The 24,212-nt window shown below is 43.3% G+C and overlaps 1 protein-coding gene across 1 annotated transcript in view; it reads right to left on the reverse strand.

Annotated features, from left to right (window-relative positions):
* The window catches only part of ATG4A (autophagy related 4A cysteine peptidase), a 60,659-nt gene that overhangs the window by 2,099 nt on the left and 34,348 nt on the right, over positions 1–24,212 (reverse strand). The window contains exons 4-11 of the mRNA XM_043974468.1: positions 22,655–22,753; positions 19,969–20,070; positions 19,731–19,803; positions 9,532–9,611; positions 8,604–8,785; positions 8,433–8,511; positions 3,352–3,497; positions 1,975–2,031 (exon numbers count right to left, since the gene is read on the reverse strand). Of these exons, the coding sequence (XP_043830403.1) occupies positions 1,975–2,031; positions 3,352–3,497; positions 8,433–8,511; positions 8,604–8,785; positions 9,532–9,611; positions 19,731–19,803; positions 19,969–20,070; positions 22,655–22,753 (818 nt within the window). The remainder of the gene's footprint in view (positions 1–1,974; positions 2,032–3,351; positions 3,498–8,432; positions 8,512–8,603; positions 8,786–9,531; positions 9,612–19,730; positions 19,804–19,968; positions 20,071–22,654; positions 22,754–24,212) is intronic.

Below are 24,212 nucleotides of genomic sequence, written 5' to 3' on the forward strand. Positions count from 1 at the left end.
ACCACAAACTGAATGCCTGTCTTTAATCCATTTTAGACACTGTAGCCTAGAGGCAGGAAATTTATGGGAGCATTTTTGAAGAAAACTAACAGTGCTCAGGCTCCATCTTTAAATTCAATCTCGGGCAGCAAATTAATTGTAAAAATGTACCTTGCTTTGAGGAATACATTTGTTCCTTTAGTGTAGGCTGCAAATGAAATTTCTGTTCCTCAAATTCCATTTTCCTATTGATTTATCTAATGAAATTGAAAGTGTGTTCTCCCCCTCCAGCCTCAGGAAAAAAAACAAGGCAACCCTACTGGATATAATTAAATCACACTGATGAATACAGTAAAACTTTCAAAACCACATACTGAAAGCTAAAGAAATAATTTTTCTCCTAAGATGGTAATAGGGATAGGAGTGGGGAATAGAGCTGTGATTTTACTGGCATTAGGGAGTCCCACGTGAGGAATTTCCTCCACCAATGCAAATTCGCACCTTCTCTGACACATACCCTCTTAAGAGGTATCTAGAACACTATGAGGTCCTGCCCAGGGTCACACAGAAAGTATGCATCAGAAGTGAGACTTCTCAGAGGGCAGGTCTTCCTGGTTTTAAGGCCAGCTTTCTATTCACTGGAATCCTGCCCTTTTTTTTTTTAAAATTTTATTTATTTATTTATTTTTAAGTGAGGCAATTGGGGTTAAGTGACTTGCCCAGGGTCACACAGCTAGTAAATGTTAAGTGTCTGAGGCCGGATTTGAATTCAGGTCCTCCTGAATCCAGGGCTGGTGCTCCATCCACTGCGCCACCTAGCCCTGCCCTTCTAAGATAACAATAATATGCAGAGTAGCACAATGGATTACAAAAGTAAAGGTGATCAGAAGCTGCTCTCTCTTGGGGCTAGTTCCAAAAGGGTCCAAGTTCAAAATTGTACATGGATAACCTATATCTGGTTGCTTGCTGCCTCAAGGAGGGGGGAAGGGAGGGAGGGAATAAGAGAGGGATAGAATCTGGAGCTAAATAAATAAATAAACCAAAAGGAATTGATTTTCTATTCTAGTTCAACTACTTATTAACCATGGCCCTGTTCTGGTGCTTTCTATGAGGGGGTTTAAAAAGACCAGCTCCCACAGTAAGAGGCTGGCATAAGAGCATGCCTCCAGCCAGGGAGCCATAGGCAGAGTCCATTCCCTGGTGCATTAGGATCACAGGGCTCCTGCTCTGGGAGTATACCGATCATCATCTACCTAGCCATGCTAGCTAATGGCAGGACAAAGCTGCCAAATGAAAACGAGCCTATAACCCGTAGAGAAATCCTTGAGTATGTTGGGGGCGGGGGGAGTCTCTAACTGCTGAAGTATATGGCACAGAGCAGAGAAGAAGTCGTAACTTCAAAGTCTACTGGGCCATTGAATACTCAATCTGGACCAAGTGTCAGCAGTGGGAGAGACCTTAGAGATCATAGGATCAGAGCTTTAAGGGCTGGAAGGGTCCTTGGAAGTCACTGAGTCTAATCCACCTCATTTTACAGATGAGGAAACTGAGGCTGCAGGCAGCGAAGTGATTTTCCTAGGATTACGTGGCTGGTAGCAGAGGCAAGATTGGAGCCCAGGTATTCCAAAACCCAAGTCCAAGGGCCTAGTCACTGTACCGCCATTGTCTCTAATACTGAAACACGGTGGGTGAGACTCCTTCCATTAAATCATGTCCAGTCTCTTCAGTTTCTTGAGAAGAGATCTGTTCGAGATCTAGAGCTGGGAAGTAGTAGAGCCAAGACTCAAACCTGGATCGATCTCATTAACCTACTACTGTGTTCTTCCCACAATGCCACACTGATGCTCCCCTCGGTCACCCTCCCCTCGGGCAGTTCTTTTCTGCTACCAATGCTCTGTGTTTATCACTACGAAGCATTCTTCTATAGAAATCTACATGAAAAGTTGGGTTTTTTTTTTAAGTTTGAATTGTCTGAACAAAAAAGGGTAAATTTACCTTTTGAACGAGCCCACACCAATTATCAAAATCCTCTTCTTCTTTGCAAAAGAATCCCTTGGGGAAAGGAAGAACAAAAACAAAAACACAGCACAAAATTTAGAGCTGTTACTATTCCCCCCTCATATCAGATGGCTCAGACAGAGATCACCGAGCCAATCAAAGCATCAACAAATATCTACTAATCACCTATTTGTCAGGCCCTGTGTTAGGCCCCGGAGAAACACAGACTAGGAGTTTTAGAAAAAAGGCTAAGCTGTGTGACCCTGGGCAAGTCACTTAACCCTCATTGCCCTGCAAAAACAAACAAAAATTTGGGGGCGGCTAGGTGGCACCGGCCCTGGATTCAGGAGTACCTGAGTTCAAATCCAGCCTCAGACACTTGACACTTACTAGCTGTGTGACCCCGGGCAAGTCACTTAACCCCCATCGCCCCACAATAAATAAATAAATAAATAAATAAATAAATAAATAAATAAATAAATAAATAAATAAATAAATAAATAAATAAATAAATAAATAAATAAATAAATAAATAAAATAAAAAATAAAAAGGCTAGCCATAGGATTGTAGGGTCATAGGGTTAGAGCTGGAAGGAACTCAGAGTCCATCTCCTCCAGTGTATTTATTCTATAGATGGAGAAATGGAGGCCCAGAGAGGGTAAATGGCCCACCCCAAGTCACACAGGAAGGACGTCCAAGAATCAGAATTTGAATCTTGGGCTGAACTTCAGATCTAGTGCTCCCTCCCCTGTATTGTGCTGCCCAGGTCCTTCCTTTTAAAGAGGCCGCAAATGAGGCCCAGAGAAGAGACCTGTTCAAATTCAACCAGAACCAAGAGTCCATTATCAGTAGATCAAATGCTTTGAATTGTATTTCTAGTGCCCTAAACTATTCAGCTCCTGTCCCTGGACAGACATCAGATCCTATGCTGAATTGCACAGGCAATTTCCAAGTCACTCTCCAGATCTGGTGTTAATATACATACATACAAACACACACACACACACACACATACCCCACACTCCCTCCCTCCCTCATCTATACTGAATAGTTATTTAAGCTAGTTCATAAAACTGTATTAGCATTCACGGCTGAAGAGAACACTTTATACATGGTTTTGATTCTTAGTGGGTTGACCACCAGAATTTAGAGAATCCAGGACACATACAAAAGAATGGACTGTCTATTCCCAGGGCCAACCTCCATGCCTGGGAAGAGAATGGTCAATTCACTAGCATGATGGAAACTCTGGGGTCCTGGCTGCTCACACTTATTAGAGAGGTTATCAGTCCAGAGGGTGGGGTGGAAACAGCCGAAGTCACCTTGAGACCTGACAAAAGGTCCCTGTGTTAGCCTCTGGAAGCCATACTTACCAAAGCCACCGAAGGGTCCAAGTTCAGAATCTTCATTCGATGGGGGGATTGCTGGCAATGGAAACTCTGGTCATCCACTGTTCCATTCTGCTCGGAGTCGACAAAAGTCTGAGTCGTGTGAGGATCCAGGTAGATGAACTCGTCTCCTGTTGGGATAAGAAATAGGCTCTGCCCTTCCAAGTACCACTGGTGCTTGTGTGGGATGGAGGACACTCTCCTTCTCCCAGCCCTTTCCAGGAGTAGAGGAAGTAAGAGTAGGTGAGATCCAGCAGGGATCGCATGCCCTCCTCACCTCAATCTGATCAATTAACCAAAATAGTTCTATTGTCCTCAAAGCACACGTCCACAATTAGAAGATGACAGGTTGGCTGAGAACTTGGAATAAAAGCACATCCATATCAAGGAATACTCAGGAAGCAGCAATAGGAAAGGGATAAGTGATGACAAGTCATCCCACGGTCTCATCAAGGGACTCTGCTATCTCTTAACAACTGGGCAGCGTCCACTTTTGATCAATCCTCAAACAATAAATGGCTTTCCCTTCATGCCATTCACTCTGGCTTGGCATTAGAGAAAGATTCTCCAGTAACAATGGTACTCCTGCTGCTTCTTTGCATGAGATGTCCTAGAGATGGTTGCTTTTGATTAGATACGAGAAATGATTCAACCATCATGCCAGAAAGCACTGGCATTATCCAGCTACCAATAATAATCCAGAGGAGCTTTGCTCCAAGTGACCCACTCTCTGAAGTTCAAGTGACACACTCATTGAGTGAAGAACAGTCCTGTGGCGTCTTCGTTCAGTGGTCTACGCCTCCCCAGTGTGCAGACCTTTACATCTCTGGGAAGGGGTCAGGTACAGAATCATGGAATTTTTCCAGTTATCTCCAGTGTCTCATCAGATCTCAGGGAACATCTACTATAAACACAGGCATGGAGTCTAAGGAGGCTCCCCACAATTACCCCAAAGCCCATACCAGAGGGCTATGCTGCAGAAATGTCCATATCAGTCAGATATTTCCACTCAATGGGGTGGGCACCCCCAACTCCATCCCCTAAGTACAGCTACCCTATCCCACAATGCCACCTCAAGCCCTCCTTCCAGCTCCAGCATTCCCTTGTTTTCAGTGGATGTTTTCTTTATAAATACTTCTCTCCACACATTAAGGACTGTTCCTGGTAGCAAGCAACATATTTTGTCATAGAAAGACCATTAATAATAATGATAATCATAACAACTGCTACTTCAATTCTGCTTTACATCTCCATAATTATTCCCATGCCCCAGCTGCCCCAAATCTTCAACCTCTCCTTATCTACTGGCTCCTTCCCTGCTACCTATAATCAAGGCCAGGTTTCTGCCATCTTTAGACAATCCTCCTATGACCCTATCATGCACACTAGCTGTTGTCCTCTATCTTTCTGCCCCTTTTCAGCCAAACTACCTGAGAAATCTGCCTATTCTTGCTTTCACTTCCTCTCCTCTATCCTTTTTTTTCAACTATTTTATGCATTCTGCAGTTTTTTGTTTTGTTTTGGGTTTTTTTGGTCAGGCAATTGGGGTTAAGTGACTTGCCCAGGGTCACACAGCTAGTAAGTGTCAAGTGTCTGAGGCCATATTTGAAGTCAGGTCCTCCTGAATCCAAGGCCGGTGCTTTATCCACTGCGCCACCTAGCTTCTTTCCTCTCACTCTTTTTTTTTTCTTTCTTTTTTTTTTTTTTTTAGTGAGGCAATTAGGGTTAAGTGACTTGCCCAAGGTCACACAGCTAGTAAGTGTTAAGTGTCTGAGGCCGGATTTGAACTCAGGTACTCCTGACTCCAAGGCCAGTGCTTTATCCACTGTGCCACCTAGCTTCTTTCCTCTCACTATCTTTTAAATCCTCTGCAATTTGGCTTCTGACTTTATTATTCAACTGAAATCATTCTCCTTCTCTTGGATATTCTCTCCTCTCTGGCTTTTCATGACACCTTTTCTCATTCTCCTCCTGCCTATCTGCCTACTGTCATCCATAGTCCACCTCCTGTCAATGGATCCCAACACTTCATCCTGGGCCCTTTTCTATTCCCTCTCTATGCTCCCTCCTGGTGGGCTCCATCACCTCCCATGGGTTCATTTGTTATCTTTACACAGATAACTCTCTCTCTCACACACACACACACACACACACACACACACACATCTAGCTAACCCTGGTCTCTCATGAGTTCAAATCTCACATCACCTATTGAACATTTTCAGTGGAATGTCCTGCAGATATCTCAGTCTCAAAATGTTGAAAACAGAAGCTATCATCTTTTCCTCAAAAGCAATTGCTTTTCTAAATTTCCCTCTTTATGCTGAAGGCAATAACATCCTTACAGACACACAAGATTACAATACCCATTAGCCTTACTCTGAGGCAGTAGATGGCACAGTGGACAGAGCCCTGGACCTAGAGTCAGGAAGACCTGAGAGTTCAAATCAAGCCTCAGACACTTCTTAGCTGTGTGACCCTGGGCAAGTCATTTAACTTCTGTCTGCCTCACTTTCTTCAACCATAATATAAAGATAATAATAGTACCTACTTCCCTACTTGTGAAGATCAAATGACATAATATTTTGTAAAGTGCAGGGGCACAGTGGATAAAGCACTGGCCTTGGATTCAGGAAGGCCTGAGTTCAAATCCAGTCTCAGACACTTGACACTTACTAGCTGTGTGACTCTAGACAAGTCACTTAACCCTCATTGCCCCCCACACACAAAAATTTGTAAAGTGCTTTGCAAACCTTAAAGCACTACATAAAATGCTATTTGTCACTACTAGTAGTACTAGTACTACTAGAGATTCATATCTATTAGCTGATGAGGAAAGTGAGGACCAGAGAGGCCCAGTATCACAAAGCTAATAAGTGTCTGAGGCAGGATTCAAACCCAGGTTTTCCTTATGACAGGTCAAGTACTCTAGCTGCTATTCCACATTGATTCCAATTCCTAAGTCTCAATTTTACCACCAGAACATGTTGTACATTCATCCCCTTCTCTCTACTCACCCTTTTTGTTCAGGTACTCATCACCTCTCACCTGGATTATTTCCATACCTTCCTAACAGTTATCAGTATCACTATCACATGAGCACCTAGGGAAGTCATTCAATCTCCCTAGGTCTCAGTTTCCTCCTCTGTAAAATGAGGTAGACTAGTTGGCCTCAGGAGTATTCTCTAAATCTAGGCCTAGGATCCTAACATAAATTTACAGAGAACCCCTTTACTCATTGATTTCAGGCTCTTTCCTAGGTACAAACCATAGAAAAGTATTGGGTTTTCTTTCCCGTTAGAAACATGGGAACAGGGGGGCAGCTAGGTGGCGCAGTGGATAGAGCACTGGCCCTGGATTCAGGAGGACCTGAGTTCAAATCCGGCCTCAGACACTTGACACTTACTAGCTGTGTGACCCTGGGCAAGTCACTTAACCCCCATTGCCCTGCAAACAAACAAACAAACAAAAAAACAAAAAAAAAAACATGGGAACATCAAAGATATCATTTGGAATAAACAAATGATAGCCATGAAAATAGGGACTTTCACCTCACTCTACAACATATAAAACCGCTTGAAGTGCCTTTATTTCTTCTGTCTTTCAATATACGATAGCAGAGTCACTAGTGGGAACCCAAGAAGAGGGAAAAGGGGGAAAAAGGCTAGATCAGGAGGAAGACAGCCACTGAGGTAGACATAACTGAGCAAGAATCAAAGGATCTTGGCTCTCAAGATGGAGACATCGAGTCCAGCTGGCTAAATTTACAGAGGAGGAAACTGAGGCCCACAGAAAGGAAGGGACTTGCCTAAAGTCACAACAGGATCCTAGATCTGAAGCAGGAAGGGATATGAGAAGTCATCTGGTCCAACCCACTCATTTTGTAGACATGGAAAGTGAGGCACACAAAGGTTAAATAACTTGCCAAAGGTCACATAAAGTAGTAAGCCTAGAGATGAAACTTGAACTGAGGTCCTCTGACTCCAACTTTGGTACCATATTATCTTCTGTAATTTCATCCTTGTCATCCCCTGCACTGAGGAAGCCTTTAAGAGGACATGGGGAGGGGCAGCTAGATGGCACTGCAGTGGATAAAGCACTGGCCCTGGATTCAGGAGGACCTGAGTTCAAATCTGGCCTCGGACACCTGACACTTACTAGCTGTGTGACCCTGGGCAAGTCACTTAACCCTCATTGCCCCACAAAAAAAGGACATGGGGAGTAACCTTGGTTGGGGGGCCGCCATGGGAAGGGAGAGAACCCTGAAAGGAGGACATCATCCAAGGAATAAATAATCAAACTTTGTGGTGAGAAGCATCAAAGAGGATTAGATCCGGAAGGGGCTTTAGAGCTCATCTAGTCTGATCCTCCCAGTTCATAGATGCAGAAACTGAGACATAAAGCAAGGGGGCAGGTGAGAAGAGAAGGGATTTGCCCAAAGTCATACAGAGATTCATTCAGTAGATGAGTTAGGACTGGATCCCAGGTCTCCTGACTCCAAATGTGGTCTCTTTCCACTCAGCCATAGCAGTCAACTGATACCATCTGCTTGTTTTGTCTTTTGTTTTTTGTGGCAATGAGGGTTAAGTGACTTGCCCAGGGTCACACAGCTAGTAAGTGTCAAATGTCTGAGGCTGGATTTGAACTCAGGTCCTCCTGAATCCAGGGCCCTTGCTTTATCCAGTGAGCCACCTAGCTGCCCCCAGATACCATCTGCTTGTAAGAAAGGGGGCTGTAGGGGGCAGCTAGGTGGCACAGTGGATAAAGCACTGGCCTAGGATTCAGGAGGACCTGAGTTCAAATCCAGCCTCAGACACTTGACACTTACTAGCTGTGTGACCCTGGGCAAGTCACTTAACCCTCATTGCTCCTCAAAAAAAACAAGAAAGGGGGCTGTTGCAGGTGGCAAAAAAGGGCCCTTCAAAGTATTCTCATGCATTTAGGATTAGGTTGAATACAGCATGAGGGCCATGATCCTTAGCTGGATTTGCTAAGGATTTCAAAGAGGAACTTCTCTACCCATTTCTCTCCCATGCTCAAGTGCCTTGTGATTGTAATTTACTTACCTAAAAATCCTATAAAATAATAGGCGCTATTTGGCTTTCCTCCTAATGCACCTAAAGACTGTGGCATCTTAAAACACTCCTAGAGGGGAAAAAGAACATGAGAGTCTCAGTGGGCTACACAACATGAAAGTTGACTGAGAGACAAAGGGCATGGTTAAGAGAGCAACTTACTTTAAATGCATCAACATAGATGGGGTTGATTTGGTTTATGCCCAAGCGAAGGGGCACAATAAGCAGAAGGGGCCTCCAGCCAGAGGTGTGCCCAGGACAATCAGTATCCCAGGCGAGACCATTCCAGGAACTGGAGGAACTGTCATGGGTCAGGTTGGGAGGGCACATGTGGCACATTTTTTCTAAAAATACAAGTGAGAGTTTGGTTAAATAAATCTATGCAGATATCCTTACAAATTCCAAATGCGACAGACTCAAAAAAGAAAAAATAAAGGTAATAATGAACGTGCCTGGTTGATCTCTTCCCCTTCTTCTACATGTGTTAGGCCCATTCCTGTCTCTGGACCTTTTCTTTGGCTCAGGCTGCCCCTCTCTCCTGAAAGTCATTCTTTTCTGCCCACGTAAACCCTCCCCATCCTTCAAGCCCTAGCTACTCCCTACAGCCTTCCCAAAGCAAGTGCACTTACCAAGCTTCCCCTTCTCTGACTCCTAGAGCACCAAATTAGCATTAGTCTGACTCTACTGTCCTAGCACATTAGTCTTATCTCCCAAAGTACACCAGGAGCTATGTGAGGGCATGGCTAGCACCCTTCCTTAAACACTCTGACTGTACTTAACAGGGGGATTAGCATGGAGTAGCTGATTAGCAAGCACGGGTGAAGGAGTCACTGACTGTACTATCCTTTTTGAAGACATTGCGCATGGATGACTTGAAGCTCTTGGTGTACGTGCTTTAGCTTTCAAAAACAAGATGATTGAAAAGATTGGAGAGGAAGAGTTGGGGTGGTTAACCACAGACCTTTGTTAAACTGAGTTCCATATTACAAGAAGACAAGCTATAAAGATTCCAAGCTGGTAACTTTCTGAACAGCCTGCGGGGAAGCATCACCTACCATGTAAATTGATGGGAAATAGGCTTGTGACTTACTGATATCTTCGATGACCACCGTGTTATCCATCGAAACATAAACAGCCAAGGAATTCCATTCATCAAATAAAGCCAGTTTTCTGGAATGCAATATACAGTGGAAACATTCTTTGAGGAGGTAGATGCCTCAGCATGAAGAAGTACAGATCAGTGCCAAATATCACTTAAACTGCCATAATAGCTCCCTTTTATACAGGGTATTCCAAAAGTCTTGGCTTAAAATGGCGCGCCGATTTTTGGAACACCTTGTATTGTACTTTAGTGTTTGTAAAGGGCTTTACAAATATCATTTCATTTAATCCCCACAAGTCTGTAAAGAAGACTTCTATTTTATAGATGTTAATTTAGCCACTGCTAAAGGCAGTCCTGGCTCCTTTTCCCTACCTTTGACATATCTGTTTCCCTTGGCCCTTGCAAATGCTGGACTTGAGTGTTCCTCTCTAGGAGAAATCAAAGATGCTATTGCACTTGCCACAGAGGCTTTTTTTCAAACCTGCTCTTCTCTCCTTGAGCCTCCCATACACCTTTGCCACAGTGTTCTCAGCTGAGGACACACTTCACTAAGAAAATCAAGAACACGAGCCACCAAATCCCTTCTCCTTCCTTTCCCTATAATTCAAAAGTTCTTGACATCATCCCCGATTATTCTCCTTGATTCCAGTCTTTAATAAAGAAGTGACCATTTTCCTCGTCAAGGCCAAATCCTCCACATGTACCCTTGATCCTACTTCCTCCTCCTTTCTTTTCTCTAGTAGATTGTCCCCCTAATCATCCTCCCATCTCTCTAATCTTCATTCTATCTTTGTCTACTGGTTCCTTCCCTGCTGCCTACAAACATCCGAGTCTTCCCAACCTTAAAAAAAAACTCTCGGGGCAGCTAGGTGGCGCAGTGGATAAAGCAAGGGCCCTGGAGTCAGGAGTACCTGAGTTCAAATCCGGCCTCAGACACTTAACACACACACTTACTAGCTGTGTGACCCTGGGCAAGTCACTTAACCCCAATTGCCTCACTAAAAAAAAAACAACAAAAAAAAAACCTCTCACTAGATTCTACCATCCACTCTGGCTACTGTCCTATATCTCTCCTCCCTTTCACAACCACACTTCTGGAAAAAGTTGTCTTTGGTTGTTACCTCCACTTGCTCTCCTCTTACACACTTCTTAAGCCTTTGCATTGTGGATTCTAACCTCATCACTCACCTAGAAACTGTCCCCCAAAGTTACTAATGATCTCAACTGTCAAACCTGACAGCCTTTTCTCACTGTTCATACTTCTTGACCTCTCTGCAGCGTTTGGCCTTGTTGACCACACTCTCCTCCTGGATACTTTTCTGTCACTGCTCTCTCTGGATTCTTCTCCTACCTGTCAGTCTCTTCTGCTAGATTATCTTCACAACATACCCCCTTATTGTAGGTATGACTCTCTTTAGAAACGTCTTCTCTTTTCACTCTGAAAGCGTGTGGGTAGACTCCATCAGCTTGCTTGGTTGATGCAACTTCCCCACATGAGAACCTGGGAAGTTTGCTTGGTGGAGAACCATGATAACCCATAAGGGAAATACCATCGAAAGACTGTAGAGCATGTGCAGATATTCTGTAACTGGTTCTGCATGGTTGAGAGGAGTCTTTTTTTGACCGACTGGATAGCTAGTCACATCTCTGGGAACTTGGTGATTCTTTTGCTCATGGTGTCCAGTAAGAGACCTTGAAGTAAGGAAGATAGTCTTCTTCAACTCTGACTCCATATGGTCCTTGAGAAATAGGTCTCAGTCCTTAGCCATTTTTTATTTGTTCTTTTCCATCCTAGGTTGGAGGGAGTGGAGCCTCTTCAACCTTAAGAATCTTAAAAGATCAAAAGTGAGCCATAGGAATCCAGGAACTGTTGTGTAAGCTGAGCTTTGCAACCAGTATAGAACTGATGTTCCAAGGAGCAAGATGTAAGCTTCAGGAATGACAGTAGGGACTCCAATCCAGCAAATGGATTCATCCAGCAATCAGGCCACATATGGACATGATCTTGGTGGGCCCAATGCTGTGTCGGAATTGAGTTAAGTTTTGAGCCTACTCTCTAGGGACTGAGGTGGTGAAAGGGAGAATATGCCCAAGAGGAAGTATCTTTGATTCAGCCTAATGCTATTTACCTTGTAAAGATCTTTTTTGGATCCTCACACTTTGCTATACAATGTTAGCTATCCCTCTGGATTTTGTGTCATCTTGTAAATGTGGTAAACAACCCATCTATGACTTTAGTGAAGTCACTAATTAAAATGTTACACAGCACAGAGACAAGGATAGGTTTCTGAGGAACTACACTGGAGACCTTCTGCCAAGTGGAAAGTAAACTACTAACAACTGCTCTGGGTTTTGCCATTCAGGCAGTTCCAAATTGATCTGAATGCATCACTCTCTAGCTAGTTAGCTCTCTAGCTATCTCTTTTCCACAAGATGATGATTTGCTACAACCTAGACAAATTTCCCAGTATCCCCTAATGTATCAGTTTAGCATCTGTATCATAGAAGGAAATAAAGTTCATCTGGAATACCCTACTCTTGATGAAGCCATGCTGGCTCTTGGTAATGACTGCTTCCTTTTTGACATGTTTGCTAACCATGTCTTTAATGATTTATTCTAGTTTTCTTAGAAATCTAAGTAAAACTCACTGCTTTATAATCTCTCTCTCTCTTCCTCCCTCCCTCTCTGAAAATCAGAACATTTGCCTTTCTCCAGTCCTGTGCCACCTCTTCTTTTTTCCAGTCTTTCAAGGATTACTGACAATGACTACACCACCACCATCTGCCACTTCTACCCAAGTATGGAGTTCATCTGGGCCAGGAGGCAGGAAGTAACCAAGGATAGTTAGGGGCTCTATCTCCTTACTTATCTTTGCCATCAGTCTTTCTCCTGTGATTTCCCATTCAATCATTCTCTTTGGTAGAGAAAACAAAAGCAAAATAGGGGTTAAACAGCTTGGCCTTCTCTCTGTGGTTGGTTACCATCTCTCCACCTATACCAAGCAGCATTCTTATCCCTTATTTGTTCCTCTTCTTTCTCCTAATACAGGTTAAGAAAAAGACCCTTTTTGTTGTCCTTAACTTCCCTTGTGCCAACCTTAGCTCGATCTAAGCTTTAGTACTCCCAACACTATTCATATAGGATCACAGAATCACAGATCTGGGGAGCTGTGAGGAACCACGTGGAGGGCATGCTAGTCCAACCCTCTCTTTTACAGATGAGGAAACTGAGGCACAGAGCGAGGAAGTGACTTACCCAAGGTCCTAGAGGTAGTAAGGGGAAAATTCAGAACTCAAGTCCTCTGATTCCAAATCCAGTATCTTTTCCACTGTATCATGCTCCTTTTCAGGACCTTCATCCTGTGTATCTTCCCTAGTTCTTTGCACATCCACATCAGTATCTTTAGCCAACTTTGGTTTTTCCTGTTCCTTGGAATTCTTTGCAGATGTGTCTTCAGAATTTCTTCCTCAAGGGTTTCTCATCCATTTTGGATTGTCTTCTGTAGAAGTTAAATCTTTGGGATCCTGCTCGTTCTTCTTCTGAACCCTCCAAAATCTGCTCTCTCAAATTCTAAGGCACATGCCAGAATACGCCCAGATTTCCTCTCCTTCTTTACCACAAATTCTAGGAGGGAGCAGTTACTTACTCCTGAAAGTTCCCATGATTCCTATCCTGAGCATGATACTATTCATGACGATCAGTTCCAGAATAGAATTCCCCCCTGTTGATTCCTCCACCTTTTGAAGAATGAAATTATCATGATGGCAAGTCCAAAAGTTCTTAGCTGTTGTTCTTTTGGCAGGGAAAGGTCTCTAGTAGATGTCTAGATAATGGAAGCCCCTGCCACTATTACATAATGCCTCTGTGCCAGCCTTGTGATTTGTTATTTCTTTTTTCTGTTGCAGGGGTCAGTCATTTACTCCAATGTCAAAAATTGCTTTTCTTTCTCCTTTCTTATTTCATTCCATATCAATTAATTCAACTCTTCCCATGCTTCTCTGAATTTTTACTTGTAATTTCTTACTTAATATTCCATTAAATTAATATTCATGCCCATATCAGTTATTCCCAAATCAATGTGTAGCCACCATTTCCAGTTCTTTGCTACACAAGGAGTGATGCTATACACATGTGGGTATATATTGGACCTCTGTTTCTGTCTCTGACTTTGTTGGGATGTATGTCCAGTAATGGGACAACTCAAAGAGCATGAATAGTTTAGTCAATTTGTCTTGTGAAATTCCAAATAGATATCCAAAACAATATGCCCACTTCACAGCTCCACCAACAGTGCATGAGCATCCTCCCATGGTCCTTCTAACACTGACTGCTCCTATATTTTGTTATCTTTTCCAAATTGGTGGTGGTAAAGCAAAACAGCAGTATGTGTTTTAATTTGCATTTCTCTTACTATTAGTGATCCGGAGTATGTGTTCATGTGGACATTGACAGTTTGAAGTTTTCTTTTGGAAAACCATTCATAATCTTTGACCATTTCTCTATGGGGGGGAATAGCTCTTGGTGTTATATATTTATATTAATTCCCTATATGTTCTGGATATCAGACTTCTACTGGTAGAACTTGATGCAAGTATTTTTTGCCTCTTCCATTTCTCTTCTAAGTCTATCTAAACTGACTTTATGTATTGAAAAGCTTAAAAAATATTACACAGTTGAAATTGTTTACCTTTTATGATCTCTATTATCCCATGTTTAGCTAAGAATTTACTGCCTACCTAAGGCCAGCAGGTCAACAAATATTTGTCAAATACTTACAATGCACTGAAAACTGCCTTGGGGATACAAAGAGAGGCAAACACAGTCCCTGTCCTCAAAGGGCTTATATTCTAAGGCGGGGAAAGGGGAGGATGGAACTACATAAATAACTAGGTACATACAAGAGATATATAATAGATGTATAATCTGAAGAGAGAAGGCATTAGGACTTCAGCAGGGGTAGGGTAGGGAGGAGAAGAGGTTGCTAGAAATACCTCCGGCAGAAGGTAGAATTAAGCTGAGTCTTGAAGAAAGCCAAAGAAACAAAGAGGTAGAGGTTAGCCTGGAGTGCATTTCAGGCATATAAAAAGCATAGAGCCAAGAAATGGAGCTATGTGGACAAGGAAGAACAGCAAGTAGGCTAATGCGGCTGCATCACAGGTTATATGGAATGGAGGAAAGTATAAGAAGAGTGGAAAGGTAGGTAAAGTGTTGGTTATGAAAAGTTTTAAATGCCAGCAGCCTTTCTATCTCATTCTGGAAGTTACAGAGCCTCGCTGGAGCTCTCGGGGCAGAGGGGTGGCATGGTTAGGCCTACACTTTGGAAAAATCACCTTAGCAGCTGAATGTGGTATAGACTGGAGAGGGGAGAGACACGGGGCAGGGAGAGTACTTAGAAGGCAACTGTGATTGTTCAGAGGAGAGGTGATGAGGGCCTGAGCTTGCTGTGTGAGTGCAGAGAAAGGAAGGTAGCCAAGAGATGTTATAAAGACAAAATGACAAGATTTGGCAAAGGATTGGATATATCAGGTGAATGATATTATTGGAGAGTAGAACATGATACCAGTGTTGTGAGACTAGATCACTGGAAAGATGGTGGTGTCCTCAACAGCAAGAGAGAAGATGGAAAGAGAAGACAGAATGACTTCTGTTTTGGACATGCTAAATTTGAATTGCCTATGATGTGTAGAAAAGGCCAGATTATTGTTTAAGAGAGACACTGAGGTGGTGGGCAGCTAGGTGGTACAGTGGATAGAGCACCAGCCCTGGATTCAGGAGGACCTGAGTTCAAATCCAGTCTCAGGCACTTGACACGTACTAGCTGTGTGACCCTGGGCAAGTCACTTAACTTTCATTGCTCTGTAAAAAACAAACAAACAAAAAGAGAGAAACACTAGGGATGAATATAAGGATCTGGTAATCATCTACAAAGAAGATAATTGAAGCCACAGGAGCTAATGAGAATAAGTAAATGAGACAGTAGAGAAGGAAAAGAGTCCAACACAGAGTCTTGAGGGACACCCATGGTTAGAGAGCATAACACATATGAAGACCTAGCAAAGCCAACTGAGAAAGAATAGTCGGACAGAAGAGAACCAGGAAAGCAGTGTCGTGAAAACCTAGAGAGGAGACGGTTCCCAGAAAGAGAAGATGATCAATAATGCCAAAGGTTGTAGAGCAATCAAGGACAAAAATGAAGAAAAGGTCATTGGATTTGGCAGTGACTTTGGAGAGAGAAGATTCTGCTGAACAACGAGGTTGGACAAAAAGGTTGCAGAAGGTTCAGAAGCAGAGGCACGGAGTACAAGCAGGTTTCTCAGGGAGTTTGGCTGTAAAAAAGAGAAGAGATGTAGGGCAATAGCTAGTGGGAAAGGCGGGATAAAGTGAGGGTTTTTAAGGATGAGGAAGAGCCAATGGAGCATTTCTAAGCAACAGAGAAGAAGCTAACAGATGCAGAGATTGAAGATAAAGGAGAGAGTGAGATATAGTGAGGGCAATCTTCTGAAGAAGAAAGGTGGGGATGGGATCAAGAGTGCATGGAGAGGGGCAGCTAAGTGGCGCAGTGGATAGAGCACTGGCCCTGGAGTCAGGAGGACCTGAGTTCAAATCAAGCCTCAGACACTTAACACTTACTAGCTGTGTGACCCTAGGCAAGTCACTTAACCCCAGTTGCCTCACCCCCCAAAAAAACCCCCCAAAACTAAAGAGTGCATGGAGAAGGGCCATCTCTTCGTATGAGACCCAGATAAAAGAACACATAGCAGGGAAACCCATCTGAATAAAGTGAGATGAGAAAAAGGGAAGAAGAGGAATGTGTTGGTGAATGACTATAATTGTCTTGGTGAAATATGAGGCAAAGTCCCCAATTTGGAACAGGGGTGTGCTGGTAAATGTTTAAAAACCAGTTCTCTGGGGAAAAAATGTACACACAACATACTTTTAAATTAAATCTTCATCATTAACATTTTCCCATAACTTTCTTAAGTCCAGACAATCAACAAAACAATTTATCAAGCCCTGATTTGTAGCATTTGCCAATTTTTGAGGTATAAATGCCCACGTTGAAAATTTGACAATTGTCTCTCTCAAGCTGGTAGGAGCAAACTCCAGCCCACCACTGCAGGTGGGGGTTGGGAGGCTTGGGGGTAACAAAAAGTCGCCTCTGTGGCGACTGGAATAGAGAACTGATAAGGGAAGAATAGCATGTTTGCCTTGCTGCAGTGAGAGCTCAGTGTAGATGATAGAACATACATTTGTAACTGACTCAGGTCAGCACATAAATAGGAGCAGTGAAGAAGAATGATCAGAGTAACTCAGGATTGGAGCATAGAGAGGAAGAGAGGGAAGGAGGAAAGGAAAGGGAGGGAAAGAAGAGAGGGGAAGGAAGAAAGGAAGGAAGGAGAGAAGGAGGGAGGGAGGAAGAAAGGAGGAAAGGGAGGGAGAGAAGGCAGGGGAGGGAAGAAGAGGAAAGAAGGAAGGAGGGAGGGAAAGAAGGAGGAAAAGGGAGAGAGGGAAGAAGAGAAGGAAGAGAAGGGAAGAAGGGAGAGAGGGAAGAAAGGAAGGAAAGATTTATTAAGTGCCTAATATGTGCCAAGCACTGTGCTAAGTGCTTTACAAAAATAATTTCATTTGATCCTCACAAAAAACCTGGGAGGTAGGAATTATTGTTATCCCCATATTATAGATGAGGAAACTGAGGCAAACAGGGTTAAGTGACTTGCCCAGAGTCACACAGCTAGTGTCTGAGTCCAGATTTGAACTCGTTTTCTTGACTCCAGGTCCATCACTCTGTCCACTGTGCCACCTAGCTACCTCTACAACAGGATAAGATGGGCAAAGAATTGAGGATAGTGAAGAACTGAATTGGCTTACCAATGGGTTGAGATATGGAAGAGAGGGGAGTATAACCACTACAGAAGTGAAGGCCTGAGAAAGAAGTGAGGGCTAGAGGGACTGAAGGTCACCAGGAGGATAAAGAACAAGTCTAGGGGGTCATAAAAGCAAATGGACAGTTGTAATGATAAAAGATCATGATCAAATCGAGGTATTTTGGAATTCATGAACATGGAAATGAAAGATTTATGGGGGAGGGGGCAGCTAGATGGCGCAGTGGATAAAGCACTGACCCTGGATTCAGGAAGACCTGAGTTCAAATCCGGCCTCAGACACTTGACACTTACTAGCTGTGTGATCCTGGGCAAGTCACTTAACCCTCATTGCCCCACAAAAAAGAGAGAGAGAGAGAGAGAGAGAGAGAGAGAAAGAGAGAGAGAGAGAGAGAGAGAGAGAGAGAGAGAGAGAGAGAGAGAGAGAGAGATTTTGATTCCTGCCTGAGGGGGAAGCAGGAAATTGGTGCCAGAAGCTGACCACCACTTCACTGGCTTCAGAAAGAGGGAATACCTGTCTAGAATGATACCTATCTGCCCTCCCAAAATATAGTCTAGGGAAAGATTTATGGGGGAAGCTGTATGCAGCTGCATGGAGTGGAGAAGTAGGTCATGGGAACTGAGTAAAATGAGAAACTAGGCAGTTGGGATACTTGAGGGAACATCAACACGTAGATTGAGGCACTCTAGCATGAGGGCAACAATTGGAGAGGAAAGAGCCAGGCACAACTTAGGAGGAAGGAAAGAGAATGTGTTGGGGGTTGACAGATAACTACCAACGGGATCTGGACCGTGTGACACATGTGAATAGCGTGAACCTCAAGGGAGGCAACTTTGCTTAGTATAGTTGGAAGATGGATGGAGAGTCTGGAAGTGGCAATGGAGAAGAGGGAATATTCTGACTTCTGCACTGTGAGTAGTGAGCTGAGAGATAAGAAAGAAAGCCTAGCCAGGAAAGTAAAAGATGTCACAAAGAGGGGGCGGCTAGGTGGCGCAGTGGATAAAGCACCAGCCCTGGATTCAGGAGGACCTGAGTTCAAATCCGGCCTCAGACACTTGACACTTACTAGCTGTGTGACCCTAGGCAAGGCACTTAACCCCATTGCCCCGCCAAAAAAAAAAAAAAAAGATGTCACAAAGAAGGAGCAAAGTCTCAGTGAACACCAGATGCTGGAAGGAATGAGAAAAGAAGAGCTTTAAGATGAAAGGAAGTTTGTTAACTATGGAGCAGGCATTCCTGAGAACACAGTTGATGGGGTGGCCAGATCTCGAGTGGGTCACTGAGGGGTCAGGGAATGAGAGGTAAGGTTGAGGCAGACAGGAAAAAGACAGCTGCCAGCTGGGCATGGTGAAGAGGATTTGTCCATTGGCAGCCAGGTTTAGGGTATCTGGGACAAGGTGAGTATAATGCTAAGCATTGAGATGTGAGTCCGGGCAGGTAGGCAGACAGGCAGGCAGTAGTATCAGTGGTTAGAGAGAGGTCTGTTGAGTAAGGCACATGATGAAACTGTTCAAGGCCTTTCTTATAAGTTGTGAAAAGTTAGATTCGCTCTCTCTTTTTTAATATAATGTGATCTTTTATTTCTACCTAGGGAATACATTTTGAATTTATAAGATGCTAGTTCAATCCTAATATGTGCTTTCCTGATTTCCAAGTTGTTCTTCTCAAAAAGACAAGTAATTTAGGGGCAGCTAGGTGGGGCAGTAGATAGAGCACTGGCCCCGGAGTCAGGAGGACCTGAGTTCAAATCCAGCCTCAGACACTTGACACTTACTAGCAGTGTGACCCTGGGCAAGTCACTTAACCCCAGCTGCCTCACCAAAAAAAAAAAAAATACAAGTAATTCATGTCCCTGCACTAAGCAAATCCAGGAATACTCCTATTAGCAGCTGCTTCTGTTTCTTGCTTATCGAGTTGACATTTTCTGGGGTATTTTGTGTTTTTTTTTTAACCAGTACCCCGGAAGTTCTGATAGCTCCTGCTTTATGATATTGTGTGAGGTCTGGTAATGCAAAGGCCTCAGATAAGCAAATTAACAATGGCGAGAGATTAAGCACCTCCAGAGGCACAGGCACGTGAAGTAGTACCACTGATATCCATGCCCACACACAGATTTTCCCACTTGGCGGTGCAGTTGAGCAGAGAAGTGCAAAGATGCCAGGTTTGGTGGGTATAGCAGTGGCTGAGTGAATGGATAAGGTTGACCAATTGGGTAGAAGTGAGGTGGGTGAAGGGAAGCCGGAGGAAAGGGAAATAGTTAGCAAAGCAACCACATAAATAAATGCTAGGCTGTTTTACTTACTTTAACACCTGTGCAACTGTATTTGGTCCAAACCATTCACCAATTGATTTCCCTTCTCCTACGCCCATTTGTGCTGTTTTTATATGAGAAGATTAACAAGTTAGCAAAATAATTTTTCAACAAGATACAACCTACTAAATTTCATATCATTTTCAAAGACTTCTAACCAAGAAGATGATTGATTTCCCACAGCCCCTCTGGGGTTAGCATGGAAGCCATAGGCCTGGTGCATCCTTACCCATTTGATGGATAGAATAACAGCAGTCTTTTCTGTCTAAGAAGCACTTTAAGATTCGGTGATATTCTTCAGGCTGTTCCTGTTGCTTCTCCCAACACCAATCTAAAGGGGGAAAATGGTAATAAAAGAAATTAGTAAATAAATAACAAGGGCAATTGGGATGTCACATCCTCTCCCCTTAAAAACATCCCCTTCTTTGAATAAAAAAGCAAGTAAAGAAAGCGTTCATGTTACCAAAAGGACACTGGCTCCTTCCCTGCTGCCCATAATCATGACTAGATAGTCCCTGTCTTTAAAAACCTCTCCCTTGACTCTGCCGTCCCCTCATGCTAGCATCCTATATTTCTCCTTCCTTTTGAAGAGAAACTCCTATAAAAAGCTGTTTACATTCATTGCCTCCCACTTCCTCACCTCTCATCCACTTCTCCACTCCTTTCAGTCTGGCTTCTAACTGCCCCCCTCAACTGAAACTGCTTTCTTAAAGGTTACTAACCATCTCTTCATTTTTCAATCCAATGGCTTTTTCTCGGTTTTTCTCTTTGACCTTTCTGCAGCATTTGACACTACTGAACTTTTCTTTTCTCTAGCTACCATCTTCCCCCTTAGTTTTTGAGACACTGCTCTCTCCTTGTTCTCTTGTCTAGCAAAGAGCCAGGAGATCACTGTGTACAGTAATAGTAGTATTGTAATGATGATCAACTGTGAAAGACTTAGCTTACTCTGATCAGTACAACAATCCAAGACAATTCCAAAGGGCTCAGACTGAAAAATGCTCTCCACCTCCTGAGACAGAACTGATGAATTCTGAGTACAAATTAAAGTATAATTTTTTTCACTTTACTTCTTTGTCTTGCTTTTTTGAGATATAGCTAATATGGAAATATATTTTGCATGATTTCACATGGATAACTGACATCATACTTTTTTTTCTTTTTCTTTTTTTTTTTTTGGTGAGGCAATTGGGGTTAAGTGACTTGCCCAGGGTCACACAGCTAGTAAGTGTCAAGTGTCTGAGGTCGGATTTGAACTCAGGTCCTCCTGAATCCAGGGCCAGTGCTCTATTCACTGCGCCACCTAGCTGCTCCCACGTTTTTCCTTTTCAATAAGTGAGAGAGGGACTGGAGGGACAGTCAAAATTGAAAAAGAAGAATGATCATAAAATTGTTGAGTAGCAGTGCTTTGGTACTTTACCTATTATTGCTGGTGCCAAGTTAGCTTTCACATGTTCAGGCAGCAAGGTACAGAGGTAAGAAGACTGAAGACTAGTTCCAGAGTTGGAAGACCCAAGTTCAAATTCCTCCTCTGATACTTATTACCTGTGTAACTTTGGGCAAGTTGGGTGAACACCCTGAGCCTCGGTTTCCTTTGTAAAATGAAGGTGTACATTGGATGGACGCTAGGGGTCCCTCCCAGCTCTAGATGTAGGAGACCTTCACAGCCATTAACAAAAAGTTGTGAGTTTGTTTAACAAGTGTAATGTATGGTTCTTTGTGGTAGAGGGAAATAATTCAAATTAGGCTCCCCAACTCACCAACAAGGGGCATAAAAGCCCTAATTAGATCTCTGGATCTTTGAAAAGCTTCTTTTTTTTTTTTTTTGCGGGGCAATGGGGGTTAAGTGACTTGCCCAGGGTCACACAGCTAGTAAGTGTCAAGTGTCTGAGGCTGGATTTGAACTCAGGTCCTCCTGAATCCAGGGCCGGTGCTTTATCCACTGCGCCACCGAGCCGCCCCGGAAAGCTTCTTTTATAAGACTCATATAGGGGCAGTTAGATGGTGCAGTGGATAGAGCACCTGCCCTGGATTCAGAAGGACCTGAGTTCAAATCCGGCCTCAGACACTTAGCACTTATTAGCTGTGTAACCCTGGGCAAGTCATTTAACCCCAATTGCCTCACCCAAAAAAAAAAAAAAGACTCATATAAAGAGGTTACTCTCAAGTACGCAAGATGAAATCAAAAGCTATGAGGTCTTTCCCCATTACCCTGGTGAGGCCTAGCCCTAAGCCCCCCCACCCCCCCAGATCTTTTTCTAATTCCCCTTTTCCTTTCTGAAGCCAAGTGGCCTAAAAGAATTGTTTCTATAACTCAAAACCTTAACTCTTCTCATAGATAAGCATTGGAAGGGCCTTCCAGACCATGTAGCCATTTCTGCTCTGGTGCCTGACCTTAGGGCAAAAGAGGCACATTTCTGAGAAAAATAAGCAAGACACACTATAGGTCCAGTTACTATAATTGGCTTGTGTTCACTAGGCACTAAATAGTTAGCCTTAGTGAACACAAGCCAGTGCAACCTCAGCTAAAAATATACAATCCCACTGGCCACCATCTTGATTTTTTTAATAAGGTCAAGAAACAGGCCTGTCATAATGGCCTTCTTTCTAGCCAGTTTGCTGATGGACTTAGCTCAACAATAAAAAGGATAGAAATCCCAAAGGGCATGCACCTGTGACTCTGTTCATTCTTCCTGAGAAAAAGAACTCTCTTGTCTGCTGAGTCACCAAGAAACACCTGTCTCCTACTCCCTACAGATTTCATTCCTTGCAATTTCAGCCACTGGAGCATTTGAGTACCCATGCCTGCTTTCATCTAAAGCATTCTCCAAGTTGTAGGCCACTGCTAATACATGGCAGCAAGTGAATCGTCTAGCAGAGTCTCCTCTAAGTGGTCAGCAGAACAAGTCACTCACCCCTTCCCAGGTGCTTGCAGATGAGGGCCTGGGCCAGCATCATTTGTCCACAACGTAGCATGCATCCCCATCCAGCATCTGATGATGGACCTGTTCCTCCTATTGGCAAAAGGGTCTGAAATGAACTGGGGTTCATAGCATCAAGAGATCATAGATTCAGAGCAGGAAGGGACCTTAGAGGTTATCCAGGCTAACCCCCTAATTTTACAGATGAGGAAACTGAGGCCTGGAGATGTTAAAAGATTTGCTTGGGGTCACACAGCTAGTTAAGAGTCTGCAGGAGGATTAAATGGAGGTCTTCTCAAGTCTAAATCCAGTTCTCTATGCACTATCTTGGAATTACCTTTCCCTAAAAAGAAGCCGACTTGGGAACTTTTATAAATAGACAGCACCATATGGGCCTCCTGCTAATTCCCCTGAGGTTGTTGGGGTTTTTAAATAATATTTTATTTTTCCCCCAGTTACATATAAATACAAAATCCCATCAGAGGGAGATGAACCAAGAAAGTGAGGAGCTTTGGCCATTGATTGATGTGAGACTGAGTGGGTAAAGAAGTGAAGAGCTGAGGTGTCAAACTCAGCCCTCCAGAGTTTCTCCTGAGGGTAGCCCAAACTTCAATTGGGAAATATTTAACAAAATAAATAAAACTACAATTCAATGTGGATAATCTTAATTTATGGTTTTCTAGGGGGGAGGGAGGGGAGGGAGGGAGAAAAATCTGAAATTGGAAAGCTTGTACAAACAAAAGTTGAGAACTATCTTTACATGTAACGGAAAAAGAAATAAATTTAAAAAGAAATTATGGTTTTCTTAAGTTCATTTCTATTTGAGTTTGACGCCACTGGTGAAGAGAATGCTGCATTTCCAAGTCTTAGACTTAGAAAAAAATGGGACTAAATTTTTCAGGTTATAGATTTCAAACTATAAATGAAATTCAGGGTACACACATAAAATGTAATTACTGACACCTAGTCACAGGTGCACTGGAGTAAGAGACGGACAAGACTAACACTTGCCAGGTCTAGTGCCCCAACCTTGGGAAGAGTACCACTTTATCCTATGTACAGAATGAAAGGTACTAACTACCAAAATGGCTTCAGGCTTAGGGAGGTGCCTGGCTGCCCTAACACAAACAGACCAGAGAGCTATGATCCAAGTCAATCTTGATTATCTCTAAGCTCATGAAGGTGGTGTACCTTTGGAAGACATACCAGTAAAATCAAATGAGACTGCTCCAACTAAAGAACACTTGATTGCAAAGGAAGTTGCCAAGTAAATATCAGCCTTACTCCGAGTGTCAATGGAAGCTGCCATGCCCTTGAGGTATTTCCAACCCAGTATGACAGTGAAAAAAATTCTGCTAGAAACGTGCAGACCTTGGAGAAGACCAATTAAAGCAGGGCTCGACAACTGCCAAAAAGTGGTGAATTCCTTCCTCATAGCATGTGGTGGGAGAGAGATCGAGGAGACAAGAGGCAACTGGTTGCTGGCTACAGCAATCACTCATCGAGGTGGAGGAGGGTAACTCCCAGACACCAGGGAGAAGCAGGTGGAGGC

The sequence above is a fragment of the Dromiciops gliroides genome, chromosome X (assembly GCF_019393635.1).
Source record: "Dromiciops gliroides isolate mDroGli1 chromosome X, mDroGli1.pri, whole genome shotgun sequence".
Classification (NCBI taxonomy): domain Eukaryota; kingdom Metazoa; phylum Chordata; class Mammalia; order Microbiotheria; family Microbiotheriidae; genus Dromiciops; species Dromiciops gliroides.